The 17,652-nt window shown below is 50.7% G+C and overlaps 1 protein-coding gene across 1 annotated transcript; it reads right to left on the bottom strand.

Moving 5' to 3' along the window:
* Window positions 1-1,691: 1,691 nt before the first annotated feature.
* Window positions 1,692-3,979, bottom strand: LOC109762748 (uncharacterized). The gene is made up of 2 exons (XM_020321622.3): window positions 3,806-3,979; window positions 1,692-2,310 (listed from the first exon to the last, which is right to left on the bottom strand). Exon 2 carries the CDS (start codon window positions 2,291-2,293, stop codon window positions 1,841-1,843), a length of 453 nt encoding a protein of 150 aa, XP_020177211.1. The 5' UTR covers window positions 2,294-2,310; window positions 3,806-3,979; the 3' UTR covers window positions 1,692-1,840.
* Between the last annotated feature and the right edge of the window lie 13,673 nt (window positions 3,980-17,652).

Here is a 17,652-nt window from a genome sequence, read left to right as displayed (position 1 = left end):
GCATCTTCATCCCAAGCCCCTTCTCTCTCGCTCTCCTGCAGCCAGCGCCGGTCCTCATCCAGCACCTCCTACTCTCCACGGCCGCTGGGACTTCGCGCTCGAGGACATTGCCTCGCCGGCGTCCGCATGCTCCATCTCTTGTTGCGACACCTAATAATGTTTATACTTTATACCCATGCAACTTGTCCGTAAACTCACAAGTAAATCCCGTGGCTAGCTTCGGATCAATCTACCTGCTTGCTTGCTTGACTATGTTAGCCTTTTGCACTTGCATCTCTCGCCGAAGTTATTAATCCCGTACGAGCCCAGCACATTCATGTCGCTGAATAGCATGGCCGGGAGAACATAACACGGGCGATGAACCACTCCTAGCCGTCAGCGGGGCCTCCGCGACGACGTGAGGCAGATCCAGGATGCTGCACTCGATGTGCAGGGCCATCGAGCGCACCCGCGGAAGACATCACGCTTGCGCGTTGACTGTGGAGTTGTCCGGCCGGCTGCTGATGTTGGACGGAGCAGACGCCCTAGAGGGCCCCTGAGGGGCAGGCACGGGAGCCTGCAAGAAGTGAGCACGACAATTAATGGTGGCCAGCTCGCCGGGCATGGTGCTCTCATCGTAGCCTTGGGTCTGCATGACTGCATCACGTCAAGCACCGTGGAGACCCGTGCCTCGTCACGGAAGAAGATGAATATGACAAGTAGGACCGCATAGTCAGTGAAAACAGCCACAATCCTGGTCGGGATTGTTCTTTTACCAGCACGACAAACAGTATACGGCCGGTTTAGGGTTGGAATTGACCGGGATTGTTAAGTACGGGGTATCGATTTCAGGGATTGTGAGTTCGAGGTTTGATTCGGACTAGCTCTATGAGTTGAAGGTTTATTTTAGACTTTACTCGCTCACACCCACGACTGGATCCTATGATTCGTGAGTTGTGACAACAATAATTCGATACGCTACATGTGAGCAACATCGTGATCGACGATCCCCTTTCCTCCATTTGGCGCCTTTTAATTCGGCATCTTTGCCCTACAAATCGTCCTTGAGCCGCCAGTTCATCGTCTTTTGTTTCCTCAACTTTTGTCTGCACTGCGCTCCCCACGACCACGACCAGGGACGGCCAGTCCGCTTGCTCGACCTCAATGCCGCACCTAACGCCGATGGGATATCCAGTACAGGTACACGCGAATCCGTTTTGGACACGCACGCTTCGTGCCGACCCTATTATTACATCTCTTTTCTTCGCACCAAACCGCAAAAGGTCTTTTCAAGTGTGTTTACAAAACGTACGTATACACCAACCAACCAACCAACATATACCGCCAAAGATCACAGCAATTTTGGAGTTCAAAAAAAGCATCTCCTCGCGCTGTCGAGATGGATGTTTTCGTGGCGGTGGTGGTATGTTACGTATGTAGTATACTTTACCCCCAAGTCAAGTGACACACCTTTCTGCACCAAAGCATCCAGATAATGGGATGATGTTGCCGCGCGCGATAGCAAAAACACGCAATGCGCGCGGCACAACACTCCGGGGAAGATTCACCCGTTCTTGTTCGTGGACGTGGCGAGAACGGCGGCGAACCTGAAACCGATTGACGCGCCACAGCAATACCCACGGCCGTCCACGTCAAGATGGGCTCGACAGATTCCGAGATACCCACATGAGAACATCGAGAGAAGGACAAAATGAAAATAAAAAGTGCACTTGCTCAGGTTAAAGTCGACGGCGATGAAGCAAGAATAAAATTTAGCTAAGATTCAGGCGACAGCTACATATGCAGGCGGATCAGATCAGACAGACTGCCAAAGATTGAACGAAACTAGTGCTGCTACATGCTAGTAGAGGTCGGACTCCTTGTGCGTCTCGATGACGAGGTCGGAGGTGGGGTAGGCGACGCAGGTGAGCGCGTAGCCGGCGCCGACCTGCGCGTCGTCCAGGAACGACTGGTCCGACTGGTCCACGCCGCCCTCCAGGACCTTGCCGGCGCAGGTGGAGCACGCGCCGGCGCGGCACGAGTAGGGCAGCTCCACGCCGGCCTCCTCCGCCGCGTCCAGGATGTAGCTGTCCTCCGCCACCTCGATCACGCTCTCCTTCCCCTCCGGCCCGATCAGCTTCACCTTGTACACGGCCGCCGCGCGGAAGTCGTTCCGTGTTCTTGAGCCTGTCAGCGTGGGCGCCATTCTCGCCGAGCTCAGGTGCAAGTGCCGTGGCTGTTGTCTGGTGCTGTGGTTCAGGCGTGGGTTCGCTCTCAAGTTGCAGAGAATTGGTGCCGTGAATGTAGTCGCCATCTCGGATGCTTTGGGGTCTGAAAAAATGGTGGACTAATTACTAGTCTGAAACACTTTCGGAGAGGAGGTGCTATAATGACAGACATCACAGAAAGAAGGATTTTACAGGCACAGATATTTGGCCCCAGAATTTCCATTTTTAGCTGCAATAATACTTAACATGTGTTGCTTAATAAATTGGTTTTACACTGCTTCAAAACTTAACAATTCAATTAGACATGTCCCAAAATTATGCTTTACTAGGACCATTTTAAAGAGGCACTTATCTACTATATACAGCAGCGGAATTATTAAGAAAGTATGGTGTTGATTGAGCTATAAGATGTGACCAAGCAACCAAATTAGTATTTCTGGCTAGAAAATGGGTCTGAAAGCAGGTGCTAAAATGAAGTAAAGCGTCACAACTACGTCCTACCCATCTTAGCAGGTACCCCTTTGTTCACAAATGTAAGACGTTTTGGCAGTTACGAAAGAACAACGATATCGTCTTCACAGAAGTTTGACATCCATTTCTAAGAAAGCAATATGACTCTTCCACAGGACACCTTTCGCATGAAAAAGGCAGAAGAATGTCCCGAATGGGCCATAAAACGTAGACAGTAGAAGCTGGTTGATGAGCATGGATCAATTTTTTTAATCTCTGACAATGGACATTAGAGTACAAGCAATGGCATCACAGTCAAGTGCCTGATGAATAAAAGATACCCAGTTGCAGCCAATAGTTTTTCACAACATGTATTTGGGATTGGGATATGGATGAGACTGCAAAGTGCATGACACATATCAAGTCTATGGTAGTGAATCAGCTTTTCCATTTATGTGGGAAACTCTATGCGGATCTTTGTCATCCGCACTTGAATTACCCGCCGCATGATATAGTATGATGCGAGAACTTTTAGATTTCCTTTTCACCACAAAGCTCTTTCAGAGTAAGATGAAACCCTTACAACATAAGTAATGCCGAAAAGAGTAAGCGCGGCATCTTTGACAGCATGTTGTGCACGTTAAGCCCAATACTCTACTTTACATATTTGCGGATAAGGTTGTGGTTTGGGCCCTGAAACTAAGCCATAGTTTATATGCTGCTGATGTCAAAACAGAAAGTAATGTTAACTGATATATACTACTAGGAGTGCTTATTAGATTTGGGGTTGGACAGTTGGACTTGGACCCATATAATTCGACAGGCATGGCCAGAACTCAGCATAGTATACCTATCAGATTTGTCCAGCCTACAGAAACCTCAACTAATCAGGGCAACTCATAGTGCTACACATTTACGAGAGGGAGGGAGCAGAGCATGAGTGGCGAAGCAGGCAATACGAGGTGCATACGGGGGGTTCCCTGCATTGCACATTCGCGTCGCACTAGAGTCTACACAGCACAGGCGAAACCAACCAAGTGATGAACATTGAACAGTGGTGGTTTGCCTACCATTGCATTTGGGCACCACATATCTGACGCGGGATTTGGAACTTGGAAGATGGGATGAGAAGAGCAGAGGAGACTGACCTGGTACTGGTAGGAAGGAAGTGTGCCGCCGCGCTGCAATCCGGAGCAAGGCTGAGCCGACCCAAGGCGAATGGGGAGAAGAGGGGGAGCGTGGAAATGGAACGGTCACGGGGCGCTTGGCTGGGATACGGATGGGGGCGGGGGGAAGAGAAGAGACGCGTCAGCAGACTTTGGTTTTGGTTTTAACTGGGACCCTTCGACGGATCCCGCGTCCACGCGCCATTCGGCATTGTGCGCGGACGGGAGCACGGATCCGACGGTAGCGCTCGCCGCGTTCTGGATGCCTCGGTTGCTCCGCTCGTGCTGGACGGACGCGACGGCGACAGACGGTGACCAACTTTTTTTTTTTTTTTTGAGAAAGAGACGGTGACCAACTATCATCCTGTGGCCTGTGTGGGCCGGTGATACTGAGGGCTGGTCGTCAACGGGAGCTGAAACAGGCCCGTTGGAACGGCCGCGTCTAGCTGCATCTAGGCAGAAACACATTAGGCCCACAGAGCAAGGGGCTGTCGTTTTTTTTTTGCGACTGTCGGTTCATTTTCTTCTAAGGCGAAAAACCGCAAAGACTGTATTCATTCCCTCGGGATAAGCACCTCCGGCTCCTGGGTGTATATCCGGGCCGTAGTACCTCAACTAGTTCCCGGAGGCGTATCTTTCCTCCAATATGCCGACAACACTATCTTGTTAGTTGAGGGCACTGAGATTGATATTATCAACGTTACATTCCTCCTACTCTGCTTTCAAGAGTGCTACACATTTCAATACAAGTGAGGTTATGGTGTTAGGGTACTGTAACATCCCCAGCATCACACTACAGTAATCCCTTATGATCAGTGCCAAATCATCTTGATTTACAAAGCTTAATCATGTTGGGATAATGGGCCGAGTGCAACGCCTGGGGTACTTCAGAGTGGCTCGCCTTCGCCTGTGGTGGCCACTGACCTCAGCCATGGTGCCTGTGCGGCGCTCCCCCCGCAGGTTGCCACCGTCTTTTGCAGCTGCCGCGAGCCACAGCCCGAGCCGGCAGCCGGCGACCTCATCTCCACCAAGTCTATGCTGCAGCTGTTCCCCTCTGTTCCGGGGCCGGCTGCCGCTTCAGGGGTGCCATCTGCTGTGGGCTTCGATCTGAATCTGGGCGCGGCGTCTTGGCGTCCGGGGGACGAGGGTCGTGCTGCCTCTGGTCCAGCCCCGGATCCAATCCAAGGCCAACACGTGGGGGAGGTGCAGGCGCAGCCGGTGGTGCATGTGTCCCCCCGTCACAGCTAGCGGATCAGGAGCGCATATGACGACATGCACTTGGGCTCGGTGGAGCCCGCTGCTAAGCGGAAGGCAGCGGCATCCGAGTCTGGCTATGGCAGCGGACCGTCTCGCCGTCCCAGCTCCTCGCGTCAGAAGAAGGCGAAGGCGACAACCGTGGCGGGGCTGCTTCAGCTGCCGCTCATGGACACCCCATCTCCGCTGACGAGGGGGAAACTGCGTCAGATTGCCCAAGTGTGCGACCTCAACGCACCTGCCATCCTCGATCAAGTCAGGAACCGTTCAGCATCTGCTTCTGGTGATGCTTCTCCCACTGCCAGCAGCTCCTCTGCTTCTTCCGTGCGCTTCCTCGGCTCTTCCAATGAGTAGTTCAGTATCAGTACTCCAGTCTTCGAGTCTGCTGTAGTTATGATTTTCATGTTTAGGACAGCAGGTTGTCATCTTTCTCAAGGTTATCATGAGGTTTCTAGAGGTTGTAGTTTGGACTGCTCTTGGGGCAGGTTTATCATATCAGTCGAGTCTAGCATTGATCTATACCATGTATGTTTTCATTGCAGCAAGTTTGTTTCAGTGTCGGTCACCGCATGCATTCTCTTCAGTTTACTTTGGTCTCTTCCTTTGGGTTGTACACTCGTTGCTAATCCATGAAGATTCTAAGTTGGAATGTCCGGGGGCTGGGGGAAAATGACAAGTGTTCGCTGGTCCGTGATACTATAACCTCTTGCTGCCCTAGGGTCGTTTGCTTGCAGGAAACCAAGCTGCCATCCCTCTCTAGTTTCAAGCTGCGATCCTTCCTGCCCACCAACCTCAAAGATCACTCTGTCACTCTCTGAAAGGATTGAGAAGAGGTGTCTAGAGGGGGGTGAATAGACACTTCGCAAGAACAGTTGCAGTTTTTAAATTCGTTAAGCTGAAGTGGAGTTTTAGCACAAGTTCAAACATTCACAATACATATCAAGCAAGCATGACAAGAGTATATGAGCAGCGGAAAGTAAATCATGCAAATTGCAAGAATGTAAAGGGATGGGATTGGAGTGTGCAAACGCAATTGGAGACACGGAGATTTTTTATCCGTGGTTCCGATAGGTGGTGCTATCGTACATCCACGTTGATGGAGACTTCAACCCACGAAGGGTAACGGTTGCGCGTGTCCACGGAGGGCTCCACCCACGAAGTATCCACGAAGAAGCAACCTTGTCTATCCCACCATGGCCATCGCCCACGAAGGACTTGCCTCACTAGGGTAGATCTTCACGAAGTAGGCGATCTCCTTGCCCGTACGAACTCCTTGGTTCAACTCCACAATCTTGACGGAGGCTCCCAACTGACACCTAACCAATATAGGAGACACCACTCTCCAAGAGGTAATAGATGGTGTGTTGATGATGAACTCCTTGCTCTTGTGCTTCAAATGATAGTCTCCCCAACACTCAACTCTCTCTCATAGGATTGGATTTGGTAGAAAGATTATTTGAGTGGAAAGCAACTTGGGAAAGGCTAGAGATCAAGATTTATGTGGTTGGAATGGAATATCTTGACCTCAACACAAGTGTAGGTGGCAGACTAAGGCATAGCCTAGTGGTGGGAAGGGGCTGATGCCTTCCTACCCACCCAGGTTCAAAACATGGCACTTGCAATTTGGGTTTGTTGCACCAATTATACTGTAGGGGGTTCCCTTACAGTCTTTCTGTAAAAAAAACACAAGTGTAGGTGGTTCTCTCTCAGAAAATGTATGTTGGAAGTGTAGGCATGTTCTGATGGCTCTCTCCATGAATGAAGAGTGGGTGGAGGGGTATATATAGCCTCCACACAAAATCTAACCGTTACACACAAATCACCAAACTCGGTGGGACCGAAACAGAAAACTCGGTCGGACCGATTTGGTGCATAATGTGACCGTTAGGCATTTCGGTGGGACCGACATGATCAACTCGGTGGGACCGATGTGCTAGGGTTAGGGTAGAGCCTTATCTTGGTTGGACCGATTACACAAACTCGGTGGGACCGATTTGGGTAATAAGCACAACAGAGAGTTGGCCAAGCAAACTCGCTGGGACCGATTTCATATTTCGGTGAGACCAAAATTAATGCAATAGGCAACAGAGAGTTTGCAAGCCCATCTTGGTGAGACCGAGATCCAATCGGTGAGACCGAATTGATTAGGGTTTCTAGCGGTGGCTATGTCACGAGTACTCGGTGGCGCCGGATAGAAAGTTTCGGTGGGGCCGAGTTTGACTTTTGGTTTGGGACATATGTGGATGTGAGAAAGTGGTTGAGGGTTTTGGAGCATATCACTAAGCACTTTGAGCAAGCAAGCCATTAAGCAACACCTCATCCCCTCTTAATAGTATTGGCTTTCCTATGGACTCAATGTGATCTTGGATCACTAAAATAGAAAATGTAGAGTCCAGAGCTTTGAGCTTGAGCCAATCCTTTGTCCTTATCATCTTGAAGGGGTTCCACATCCTCTAGTCCATGCCACTCCATTGTTGAACTTATCTGAAACATACTAGATGAAAACATTAGTCCAACAAGAAATAAGTTGACATTAATTACCAAAATCACCCAGGGAGCACTTGTGCTTTCAATCTCCCCCTTTTTGGTAATTGATGACAACATACATCAAAGCTTTAGATAAAGATATAGAGAATAACAAGTAAAGCTTTGGAAAGACATGTAACATGCATAGGCTCCCCCTATATGTATGCAATCATGTAAATATGGAATATAAGAGCATGTGAATGCATAAGCATGACAGAGTAAGCAATGTGTTACATGTATCTTGGCTATATGCATCAGAGCAAAAGATGTGAATATAGGAAATGTACCTTCATGCTCATGAGTCCTTCTTGCAAATAGTATGTACAACAGCAAGAAATCCTCATGCACATGAGTGTGATGCATATACTTACCTTGTGGTCTTGAGTTGGCTTAGAAAGGGATGAACCTGAGTAAACAAGGTTAGATAACACAGATACATCTACTAGCCAGAGCAAACAAAAGGAACGACAAGAGTACCAAGATTGGGATGACATGTAGAGTGTGAGCACCGGATACTCTATTAGATATAGACATGTCCCCAAAAGGTAAAGCTATGCAATGAATTCGAAGATTTTCTTCCCTTGGATGTCTTGCTCCCCCTGAATCTTGTATGGGATACTGGGAGAAGATAGGGAACAGAAAATCAGAGCAAAGAAAATAGAAAATCAGAGCAAACCAAATAAGAAAACATGAACATGTCTTTTCCCCTCTAAAGACATGTGACTTCTCTCCTCTTTGAATAGCAAGCATCTTGGGCTTTTATGTGATTTCTCTCTTCCTTCCTATTTGAAGTATTCTCTTTTCCCCCTTTTGAAGAATTAAGCTTTGATGTGATCTCTCTCTCCCCCTTTGACATCAATTACCAAGAAGGGTTCTTCTTGATTGTGAGTTAAAATAGGTTTGGTCCTTGAGTCACAGAGCAAAGCAGCATATAGAGTGTGATGCTGGTAGAGGACAGGGATCATCGAGTGGAGCTGGAGCAAAAAAAATGTAGGAACATGTGGCAAATGGTCTTTTCTGTGTAGAAATTGTTGGAAATATGCCCTAGAGGCAATAATAAAATGGTTATTATTGTATTTCCTTGTTCATGATAATTGTCTATTGTTCATGCTATAATTATATTAACTGGAAATCGTAATACATGTGTGAATACATAGACCACAACATGTCCCTAGTAAGCCTCTAGTTGACTAGCACGTTGATCAATAGATGGTTATGGTTTCCTGACCATGGACATTGGATGTCATTGATAACGGGATCACATCATTAGGAGAATGATGTGATGGACAAGACCCAATCCTAAGCATAGCACAAGATCGTGTAGTTCGTTTGCTAAGAGCTTTTCTAATGTCAAGTATCGTTTCCTTAGACCATGAGATTGTGCAACTCCCGGATACCGTAGGAATGCTTTGGGTATACCAAACGTCACAACGTAACTGGGTGGCTATAAAGGTGCACTACAGGTATCTCCGAAAGTGTCTGTTGGGTTGGCACGAATCGAGACTGGGATTTGTCACTCCGTATGACGGAGAGGTATCTCTAGGCCCACTCGGTAATGCATCATCATAATGAGCTCAATGTGACTAATGAGTTAGCCACGGGATCATGCGTTACGGAACGAGTAAAGAGACTTGCCGGTAACGAGATTGAACAAGGTATAGGGATACCGACGATCGAATCTCGGGCAAGTAACATACCGATAGACAAAGGGAATTGTATACGAGATTGATTGAATCCCCGACATGGTGGTTCATCCGATGAGATCATCGTGGAACATGTGGGAGCCAATATGGGTATCCAGATCCCGCTATTGGTTATTGGCCGGAGAGGTGTCTCGGTCATGTCTGCATGGTTCCCGAACCCGTAGGGTCTACACACTTAAGGTTCGGTGACGCTAGAGTTGTTATGGGAAATAGTATGTGGTTACCGAAGGTTGTTCGGAGTCCCGGATGAGATCCCGGATATGACGAGGAGCTCCGGAATGGTCCGGAAGTGAAGATCGGTATATTGGACGAAGGGTATTGGAGTCCGAATTGTTCCGGGGGTACCAGGCTATGGCCAGCATGTCCGAAAGGGATTTCGGAGGCCCCGACAAGCGTTCGGGGGCCTTATGGGCCAAGGGGAAGGGGCAAACCAGCCCACTAAGGGGCTGTGCGCCCCTCCCAACCCCGGGAGCTCCTACTGGACGCTCGTTGCGTCCAACAGGGCGCCGACGCATAGGGGGCGACGCGACTTCGCACACGCACGTCGCTGCGGTGCGCCGATTGGGCCGACCCATTGGAGTGCGCTGCAAATACAAGTGATAATTTCCAAAAAAATAGCAGGGTGTGATGGCTGGGAATCGAACACAGCACTTTCGACTTGCACTCGCACCCTACTAGCCACTAGGATGGAAGCGCTCAGTCGACCAAACTACAGCGGAAACCTACAAGAACTAAAGAAAGTATAAGACTGTTCGAAAAACATCCTTTACGATTTTCCAAATAGCAAAAACAAAACGTGAATGTTTTATCAGACGCGAACATTATTAGTTTTTTTTACGAATTTTGAAAAAACTCAAACATTTTTCAACACACAAACGAATTTTGGAGACGCGAACATATTTTTTAGAATGGAAACACAAACAACTGCCCAGAAAACTGAACAGGAACAATTTTACAAATTTTGAAACAAAATTTGGAAACACAAACAAATTTTGAATTTCCCAAACATTTTTGGAATTTGTGACATTTCTTTAAAGCACAAACATTTTCTGAATCTTGAGAACAAATTTTGAAAAAGAGAACAAATTTGGAAGCACGGACAATTTTTTAAAGCACAAACATTTTTTGAATTTTTAGAACAAATTTGGAAATGGAGAACAAATTTGGAAGCGCGAACAATTTTTAAAGCACGAACATTTTTTGAATCTTGAGAACAAATTTTGAAAACTCCCGAACAAATTTGGAAGCGCAAACAATTTTTTAAAGCACGAACATTTTTTGAATCTCGAGGACAAATTTTGAAATAGAGAACAATTTTGAAAAATCCCTAAAAATTTTGGAAGCGTGAACAATTTTTTAAAGCACAAACATTTTTTTGAATCTTGAGAACAAATTTTGAAATAGAGAACAATTTTGAAAAATCCCGAATAAATTTGGAAGCGCGAACATTTTATGAAAACATGAACATTTTATGAACTCCGGTATATTTTCTGCATTTCGAAAGTTTTGAACTTTTTGTGTAACGGGAACAAATTTTGAATTGGAGAACATTTTTTCGAAAACTGAAAATTTTATGAAAATACGAACAAAATTTGAATATTTTGAATTTCTTTTGAGAAAAAGAGAAGAAAAATAAAGAAAACAAACAAAAAAACCAGGAACATTTTTCGAAATTGTGAACAAAATTTTGTAAATGTGAACACTATTTCAGAAATATGAACAATTTTTGACAAAAAGAATATTTTTGAAAATTCCGAACCATATTTGAACTTTTCGAAAAGCTTACAAAGAAAAAGAAAAAAACAGAATAAGACAAAGAAAACGAGAAAAAAGAAAGGCAGAATAAGACTGAAGAAAAAACAGTAGAAGGAACAAATGATTTTTCCTCGTTTTTAGTTTCTTTAAGTTTAGCATTGCTATTCTTACAGATGCACGAGCCAATCGCGGTGGCTAGCGCGATGTGTTCCGCTACTGGAGGTCGTAGGTTCGATCCCTAGTGCGATCGATCGTTTTTTGCGGTTTATCTCGCGAGGCGAAACCACTCAAATGGGCCGGCCCAGGGTGAGCTGTGCCTGTGCGAAGCGGCGACTACTTGCCGCAGTAAGCGGCGAATAGGAAATTCCCCCAGCCCCTCTCACGTAACCAGGAGAGGTGGGGGCGCCACCCCTAGGGCAGCCGCCCCTTCCGGCTTGGGGGGCAAGTTTCCTAGGGGGTGGGGGCGCCCAAACCCATCTAGGGTTTCCCCTGGCCGCCGCCTCCTCCTCTAGATCCATCTAGAGGGGCCGGCCCCCTCTCCCCTCCCCCCTATATATAGCGAGGGGGTGGGAGGGCAGCCATACCCTTCCCTTGGCGCAGCCCCCTTCCTCCTCATACATCTCCTCCTCCTCCGTAGTGCTTGGCGAAGCCCTGCCGGAGAACCACGAGCTCCATTGCCACCATGTCGTCGTGCTGCTGGAGTTCTCCCTCAACTTCTCCTCTCCCCTTGCTGGATCAAGAAGGAGGAGACGTCCCCGGGCTGTACGTGTGTTGAACGCGGAGGCGCCGTCCGTTCGGCGCTAGATCGGATCTTCCGTGATTTGAATCGCCGCGAGTACGACTCCATCAACCGCGTTCTTGTAACGCTTCTGCTTAGCGATCTTCAAGGGTATGAAAACGCACTCCCTCTCTCTCGTTGCTAGCATCTCCTAGATTGATCTTGGTGACACGTAGGAAAATTTTGAATTATTGCTACGTTCCCCAACAGTGGCATCATGAGCTAGGTCTATGCGTAGATTCTATGCACGAGTAGAACACAAAGTAGTTGTGGGCGATGATTTGTTCAATTTGCTTACCGTTACTAGTCTTATCTTGATTTGACGGCATTGTGGGATGAAGGGGCCCGGACCGACCTTACACGTACACTTACGTGAGACAGGTTCCACCGACTGACATGCACTTGATGCATAAGGTGGTTAGCGAGTGTTTGTCTCTCCCACTTTAGTCGGATCGGATTCGATGAAGAGGGTCCTTATGAAGGGTAAATAGCAATTGGCATATCACCGTTGTGGCTTTTGCGTAGGTAAGAAACGTTCTTGCTAGAAACCCATAGCAGCCACATAAAACATGCAACAACAATTAGAGGACGTCTAACTTGTTTTTGCAGGGTATGCTATGTGATGTGATATGGCCAAAAGGATGTGATGAATTATATATATGTGATGTATGAGATTGATCATGTTCTTGTAATAGGAATCACGACTTGCATGTCGATGAGTATGACAACCTGCAAGAGCCATAGGAGTTGTCTTAATTTATTGTATGACCTGCGTGTCAATGAAAAACGCCATGTAATTACTTCACTTTATTGCTAACCGTTAGCCATAGTAGTAGAAGTAATAGTTGGCGAGACAACTTCATGAAGACACGATGATGGAGATCATGATGATGGAGATCATGGTGTCATGCCGGTGACGAAGGTGATCATGCCGCGCCTCGAAGATGGAGATCAAAAGGCGCAAGATTATATTGGCCATATCATGTCACTTTATGATTTGCATGTGATGTTTGCCATGTTTAGATCTTATTTGCTTAAAACGACGGTAGCATAAATAAGATGATCCCTCACTAAAATTTCAAGAGATGTGTTCCCCCTAACTGTGCACCGTTGCGAAGGTTCGTTGTTCCGAAGCACCACGTGATGATCGGGTGTGATAGATTCTAACATTCGCATACAACGGGTGTAAGCCAGATTTACACATGCGAAATACTTAGGTTGACTTGACGAGCCTAGCATGTACAGACATGGCCTCGAAACACAAGAGACCGAAAGGTAAAACATGAGTCGTATAGTAGATACGATCAACATGAAGATGTTCACCGATGATAACTAGTCCGTCTCACGTGATGATCGGACACGGCCTAGTTGACTCGGATCATGTATCACTTAGATGACTAGAGGGATGTCTATCTAAGTGGGAGTTCATTAAATAATTAGATGAACTTAATTATCATGAACATAGTCAAAAGGTCTTTGCAAATTATGTCATAGCTTATGCTTTGGTTCTACTGTTTAAGATATGTTCGTAGAGAAAATTTAGTTGAAAGTTGATAGTAGAAATTATGCGGACTGGCTCCGTAAACTGAGGATTATCCTCATTGCTGCGTAGAAGACTTATGTCCTTAATGCACCGCTCGGTGTGCTGAACCTCGAGCGTCGTCTGTGGATGTTGCGAACATCTGACATACACATTTTGATGACTACGTGATAGTTCAGTGCGTAATGCTAATGGTTTAGAATTGAGGCGCCAAAGACGTTTTTTGTCGGAGTGAATGGCCACGGGTAGCCTTACCGACTGCCCCTGGTTCTTCTGAAAAAATTATCAGGCCTTCGGGCCTCCAAGCACTCCAAGCATTGGGCCGCCTTCCCTGGCCGGCTACCTCTGAAGCCGACTCCCGGAAGGCGACCTAGCCTCAGCAACTCCTCCCCAGGACGACTACGGGGTGGCCGACTCCAAGAAGCCGGCCAAGAAGGACGCCGACTCCAAGAAGCCGGCCGAGACCACAACCACCAAAGCTGCACCCACATAACGGTGACAAGACGGGGTGTGGCCACAGTGCGGCCCACTACCCCCGAGGCCCGAGGCAGGCATGGCCACAGGAGGCTGTACGGGATGACCGTCACCTGTTCGGCTCGGCACTGTAGCCATGCCAGCCTCAACGTCATCCACGAACGACTCCTGTATGGCCCGCAGGCGCCGGGCCCCTTCCGCCAGAGAGAGGCGCGGAGGCGGCCTGGCCTCCCCCAGTCGGCCGAGGGTGTAGCCGGGCCCCAGAAGCCGGCTACCCCCCTTCCTCGAAGCAGGAGCCCCATTAAGGAGACAAGACGAGGTAAGGCTACAGTGAGAGCCCCCGAGGCGGCCCACTGTAGCCACGCTTACCTCGACAAAGCCCTCGTCATCAGAGGCGAGGCTATAGTAAGCAGCCGCCGACAAGACCCTAGGCGGTGGGGCCGGCCTGTCGACCAAGAAGCCGGCAGCCGGCGGGACCCACCAGCCGGCGGAGAAGCCGGCGAGCGTAGACACTGACGGCTGGGACCAGTGCCCAGCCGGATTACCATTGTACCCCCGGGGGGTAGGCCTATATAAACCCCCCGGAGCACCCAAGCAAAGGGTTGGCTTCTAAGCATAGCACACACACCATAGAGATAGAGAGAAGCAAGAGCTAGCCTTGTTCTTCTTCTCCCTTGAACCCAACAGCTCTAGGAGCGATTGTAGCTACCTTTACTTGATCTAGTGATCATGCGGAGACCCCGCAGAACAGGACTAGGGGTGTTATCTCCTCGGAGAGCCCCGAACCTGGGTAAGATCCGCCGGCGTGCATGTCTTCGCCTCATCCCGTTTCCAGGCACCGGCGATGTCTTATTGGCACCCACAATGATAAGCCATCCGTTGGCATATGTCGCACCAACCACCCGACATTTGGTGCCCACCGTGGGGCCAGGTGCACCGTCGTCCGGAGACCTGTTCTGGACGGGAACCCTCTTCCTCCCCCGCGAGCGCAGCCAGCCTGCTGCGCCCGATGGCGTTTGCCTCGACGCGCTGCAAGGCGTCGACGACGCCTGCGCAGCGAGCTGCCTCGCCGATCTGCTCGGCGAGACTCGCATCTCCGACGAGCCTGCGTCCGATGCAGGCAACGACTACCCCGAAAACCGCCTCGTCAGCCTCCTCGACCAGCTTCACGTCTCCAGCGAGCCCGCTGCAGACATGGAGTCAGTCAGCTCCACCGACCCGATGCTTATCGACTCCGACACAACATCGCTCGACGCCTACCCCTCCGACGTGGTGGTCTTCGACGACCCCCTCCCTCGAGCTGACAGCGGCAGCAGCGCTGTCACCGAAGTGCTGGTCATCAGCCACGTCGCCGACTCGGGCGAGAATGCCCACGACGCCCGGCAAGCGGCAATGCACGACCTCTCCGTCCCCATCCCGGCCGACGCCGACGCCGAGACCCTGGAGGCACGCCGCCTTGCCCTCATTGCGGAGGGCCAGAAGATAGCCTCCATGAGACGCCTCACCGAGGCCCACCAGCGCGAAGTCGACCGCGCCGCCTTCGGTACGCCGCCGCCTAGCGGCCCGAGCCGAGCCGGCTTCGTCCAGAAGCGCGGCGCGGCCGTCGCCAGCATGCTGGGGGCAGATCGCCCCGTCTACGCCACCCCGCTCGAGAATCTGCGAGCCGCTCAGGCGGCTGCAGAAGAGCTCAATGGGCTGGGAGCCGATGAGCTCCCCTACATGACAAGACGGATCCAGCAGCTGATCGACGCGGCTGCAGAACGGCATGAAGCCGGCGCCCGCGCTGATAGTCATCCCCCGCGCCGGGAGCACGCCGCGACGTCCCGCTCGCCGACTGCGAGCGGCGCGCGCCAGAAGAAAGACAAGGAGCCGGCTGCCAGCCGCAGCCGGACTCGCATTACCATCGAGCGCGACACGGAAGGCCGCCCTCGAGCGGTTGAACACCAAGGAAATCTGCCTCCTCCCCCGCCTCGAAGAGAAAGACGCCTCACTCCGCCGCCTATCACACACCCGACTCTTGGCGACCGACTCGGCCGCCGAGAAGGAGTCGGCGAGAACGACGCCCGCCACAGGATCGACCGCCTTGCTCGATCCCTGGCGTTAGAAGAAGAAGACGATGTCGGCCCGCCATGCTTTGGCCCCCGCATCCGCGACGAGCCCTTCCCCAAAGGGTTCTCGCTCCCCAGAGACACGCCCAAGTACAATGGCTCGGTGAAGCCGGACGATTGGCTCATCGACTACTCCACGGCCGTCAGCATAGCCAACGGCAATCGGCGCGTCGCCGTGAAGTACGTCCCCCTCATGCTGCAAGGCACGGCGCGCACATGGCTCAACAACCTCAAGCCCTACAGCATCAACAGTTGGCTGGACTTCACCGAAGTCTTTGTCCACAACTTCACCAGCACCTACAAGCGACCTCCCAAGCCTCGCCAGCTCTCCCTCTGCGTCCAAGGGCCCAACGAGTCGACCCACGACTACCTCACGCGATGGGCCGAGCTCCGCAACTCCTGCGAGGGGGTGCACGAGGTCCAGGCCATCGAGTACTTCACCGCCGGGTGCCGAGAGGGCACCCTCCTCAAGCACCGACTCCTCTGCGACGAGCCGGCTACCCTCGATGAATTGCTGGTCATCGCGGACAAGTACGCCACAGCTGACTCCTCAATGAAGACGGAGCTCCGAGTGGACGCCTCGGGGAAAGTGATTGCTCCGGCTCCTAAGACGCCGGCGGCGACCCTAATCGGCGCCCCTACCAGAACGACCACAAGCGCAAGGCCCCCATGCCGACTTCCTCCAGTCGGCAGGTGGCCACAATTGAAGACGAGCAGCCCGAAGAACGGCCCGCTCCCAAGAAGAAGGGTGGAAGGCCGGCTTGGCAGCCGTCTTTCTCCTACGAACAAGCTCTCGACGCCCCCTGCAAGTTCCACAGCGGCGCGAAGCCGTCCAACCACACAACCCGGAAATGCCACTGGCTCACCCGCATCACCAAGGGCGAGGGGCTGTTGCCGCCTCCGCCTCCCGGCCCGCCGCCTCCAGCCCCCCAGCAGTCGGCGGCTCGGCCGGCAGTCGGCGCCATCCAAGACAAATTTCCCGAAGAGCACGCCGCCTACGTCGTCTTCACCAGTCAAGCCGACGACAAGCGCAGCCGACGCCGACAGCATCAAGAAGTGAATGCAGTCGCCACTAGCACTCCCGAGTTCATGCACTGGTCAGAAAAACCAATCAGCTGGAGCCAGGCCGACCACCCAGAGGTGATGCCTTCGCCTGGCTCCTATGCAATGGTCTTGGATGTCACCCTCGCGACGGAGAGGCGAGCTGCCAGATTTTCCCGCGTCCTGATAGACGGCGGAAGCAGTATCAACATACTGTACTGCGATACCATGGAGAAGCTGAACATCAAAGCAAAGCAGCTCATGCCGAGCCGCACCGTCTTCCATGGTATCGTCCCCGGCCTGTCTTGCTCCCCAATCGGCAAGATCAAAATGGATGTTCTCTTCGGAGACAAAGATCATTTTCGCCGAGAAGCAATATGGTTCGAGGTAGTGGATTTGGAGAGCCCCTATCATGCACTGCTCGGCCGACCTGCCCTGGCCAAGTTCATGGCTGTGCCCCACTACGCCTACCTGAAGATGAAGATGCCGAGCTCGAAGGGGATCATCACGGTAGCCGGCGACTACAAGAAGTCCATCGAGTGCGCCATGGCCAGTAGCCGGCTGGCCGAGTCCCTCGTGGTGGCAGAAGAGAAGAAGATGTTGGAGCGGGTTGTGGCCATGGCCGGCAAGCAGCCGGCCTTGTCCCCCAA

Source organism: Aegilops tauschii, chromosome 2 (assembly GCF_002575655.3).
Source record: "Aegilops tauschii subsp. strangulata cultivar AL8/78 chromosome 2, Aet v6.0, whole genome shotgun sequence".
In the NCBI taxonomy this organism is placed as follows: Eukaryota; Viridiplantae; Streptophyta; class Magnoliopsida; order Poales; family Poaceae; genus Aegilops; species Aegilops tauschii.
Note: the sequence above shows the minus strand (reverse complement) of the source record. Positions and strands in the feature narration are given on the sequence as shown.

Bases quoted from the DNA above. Each gene is read 5' to 3' on its own strand.
- LOC109762748 (XM_020321622.3), bottom strand. From the start codon at position 2,293: ATGGCGACTACATTCACGGCACCAATTCTCTGCAACTTGAGAGCGAAC.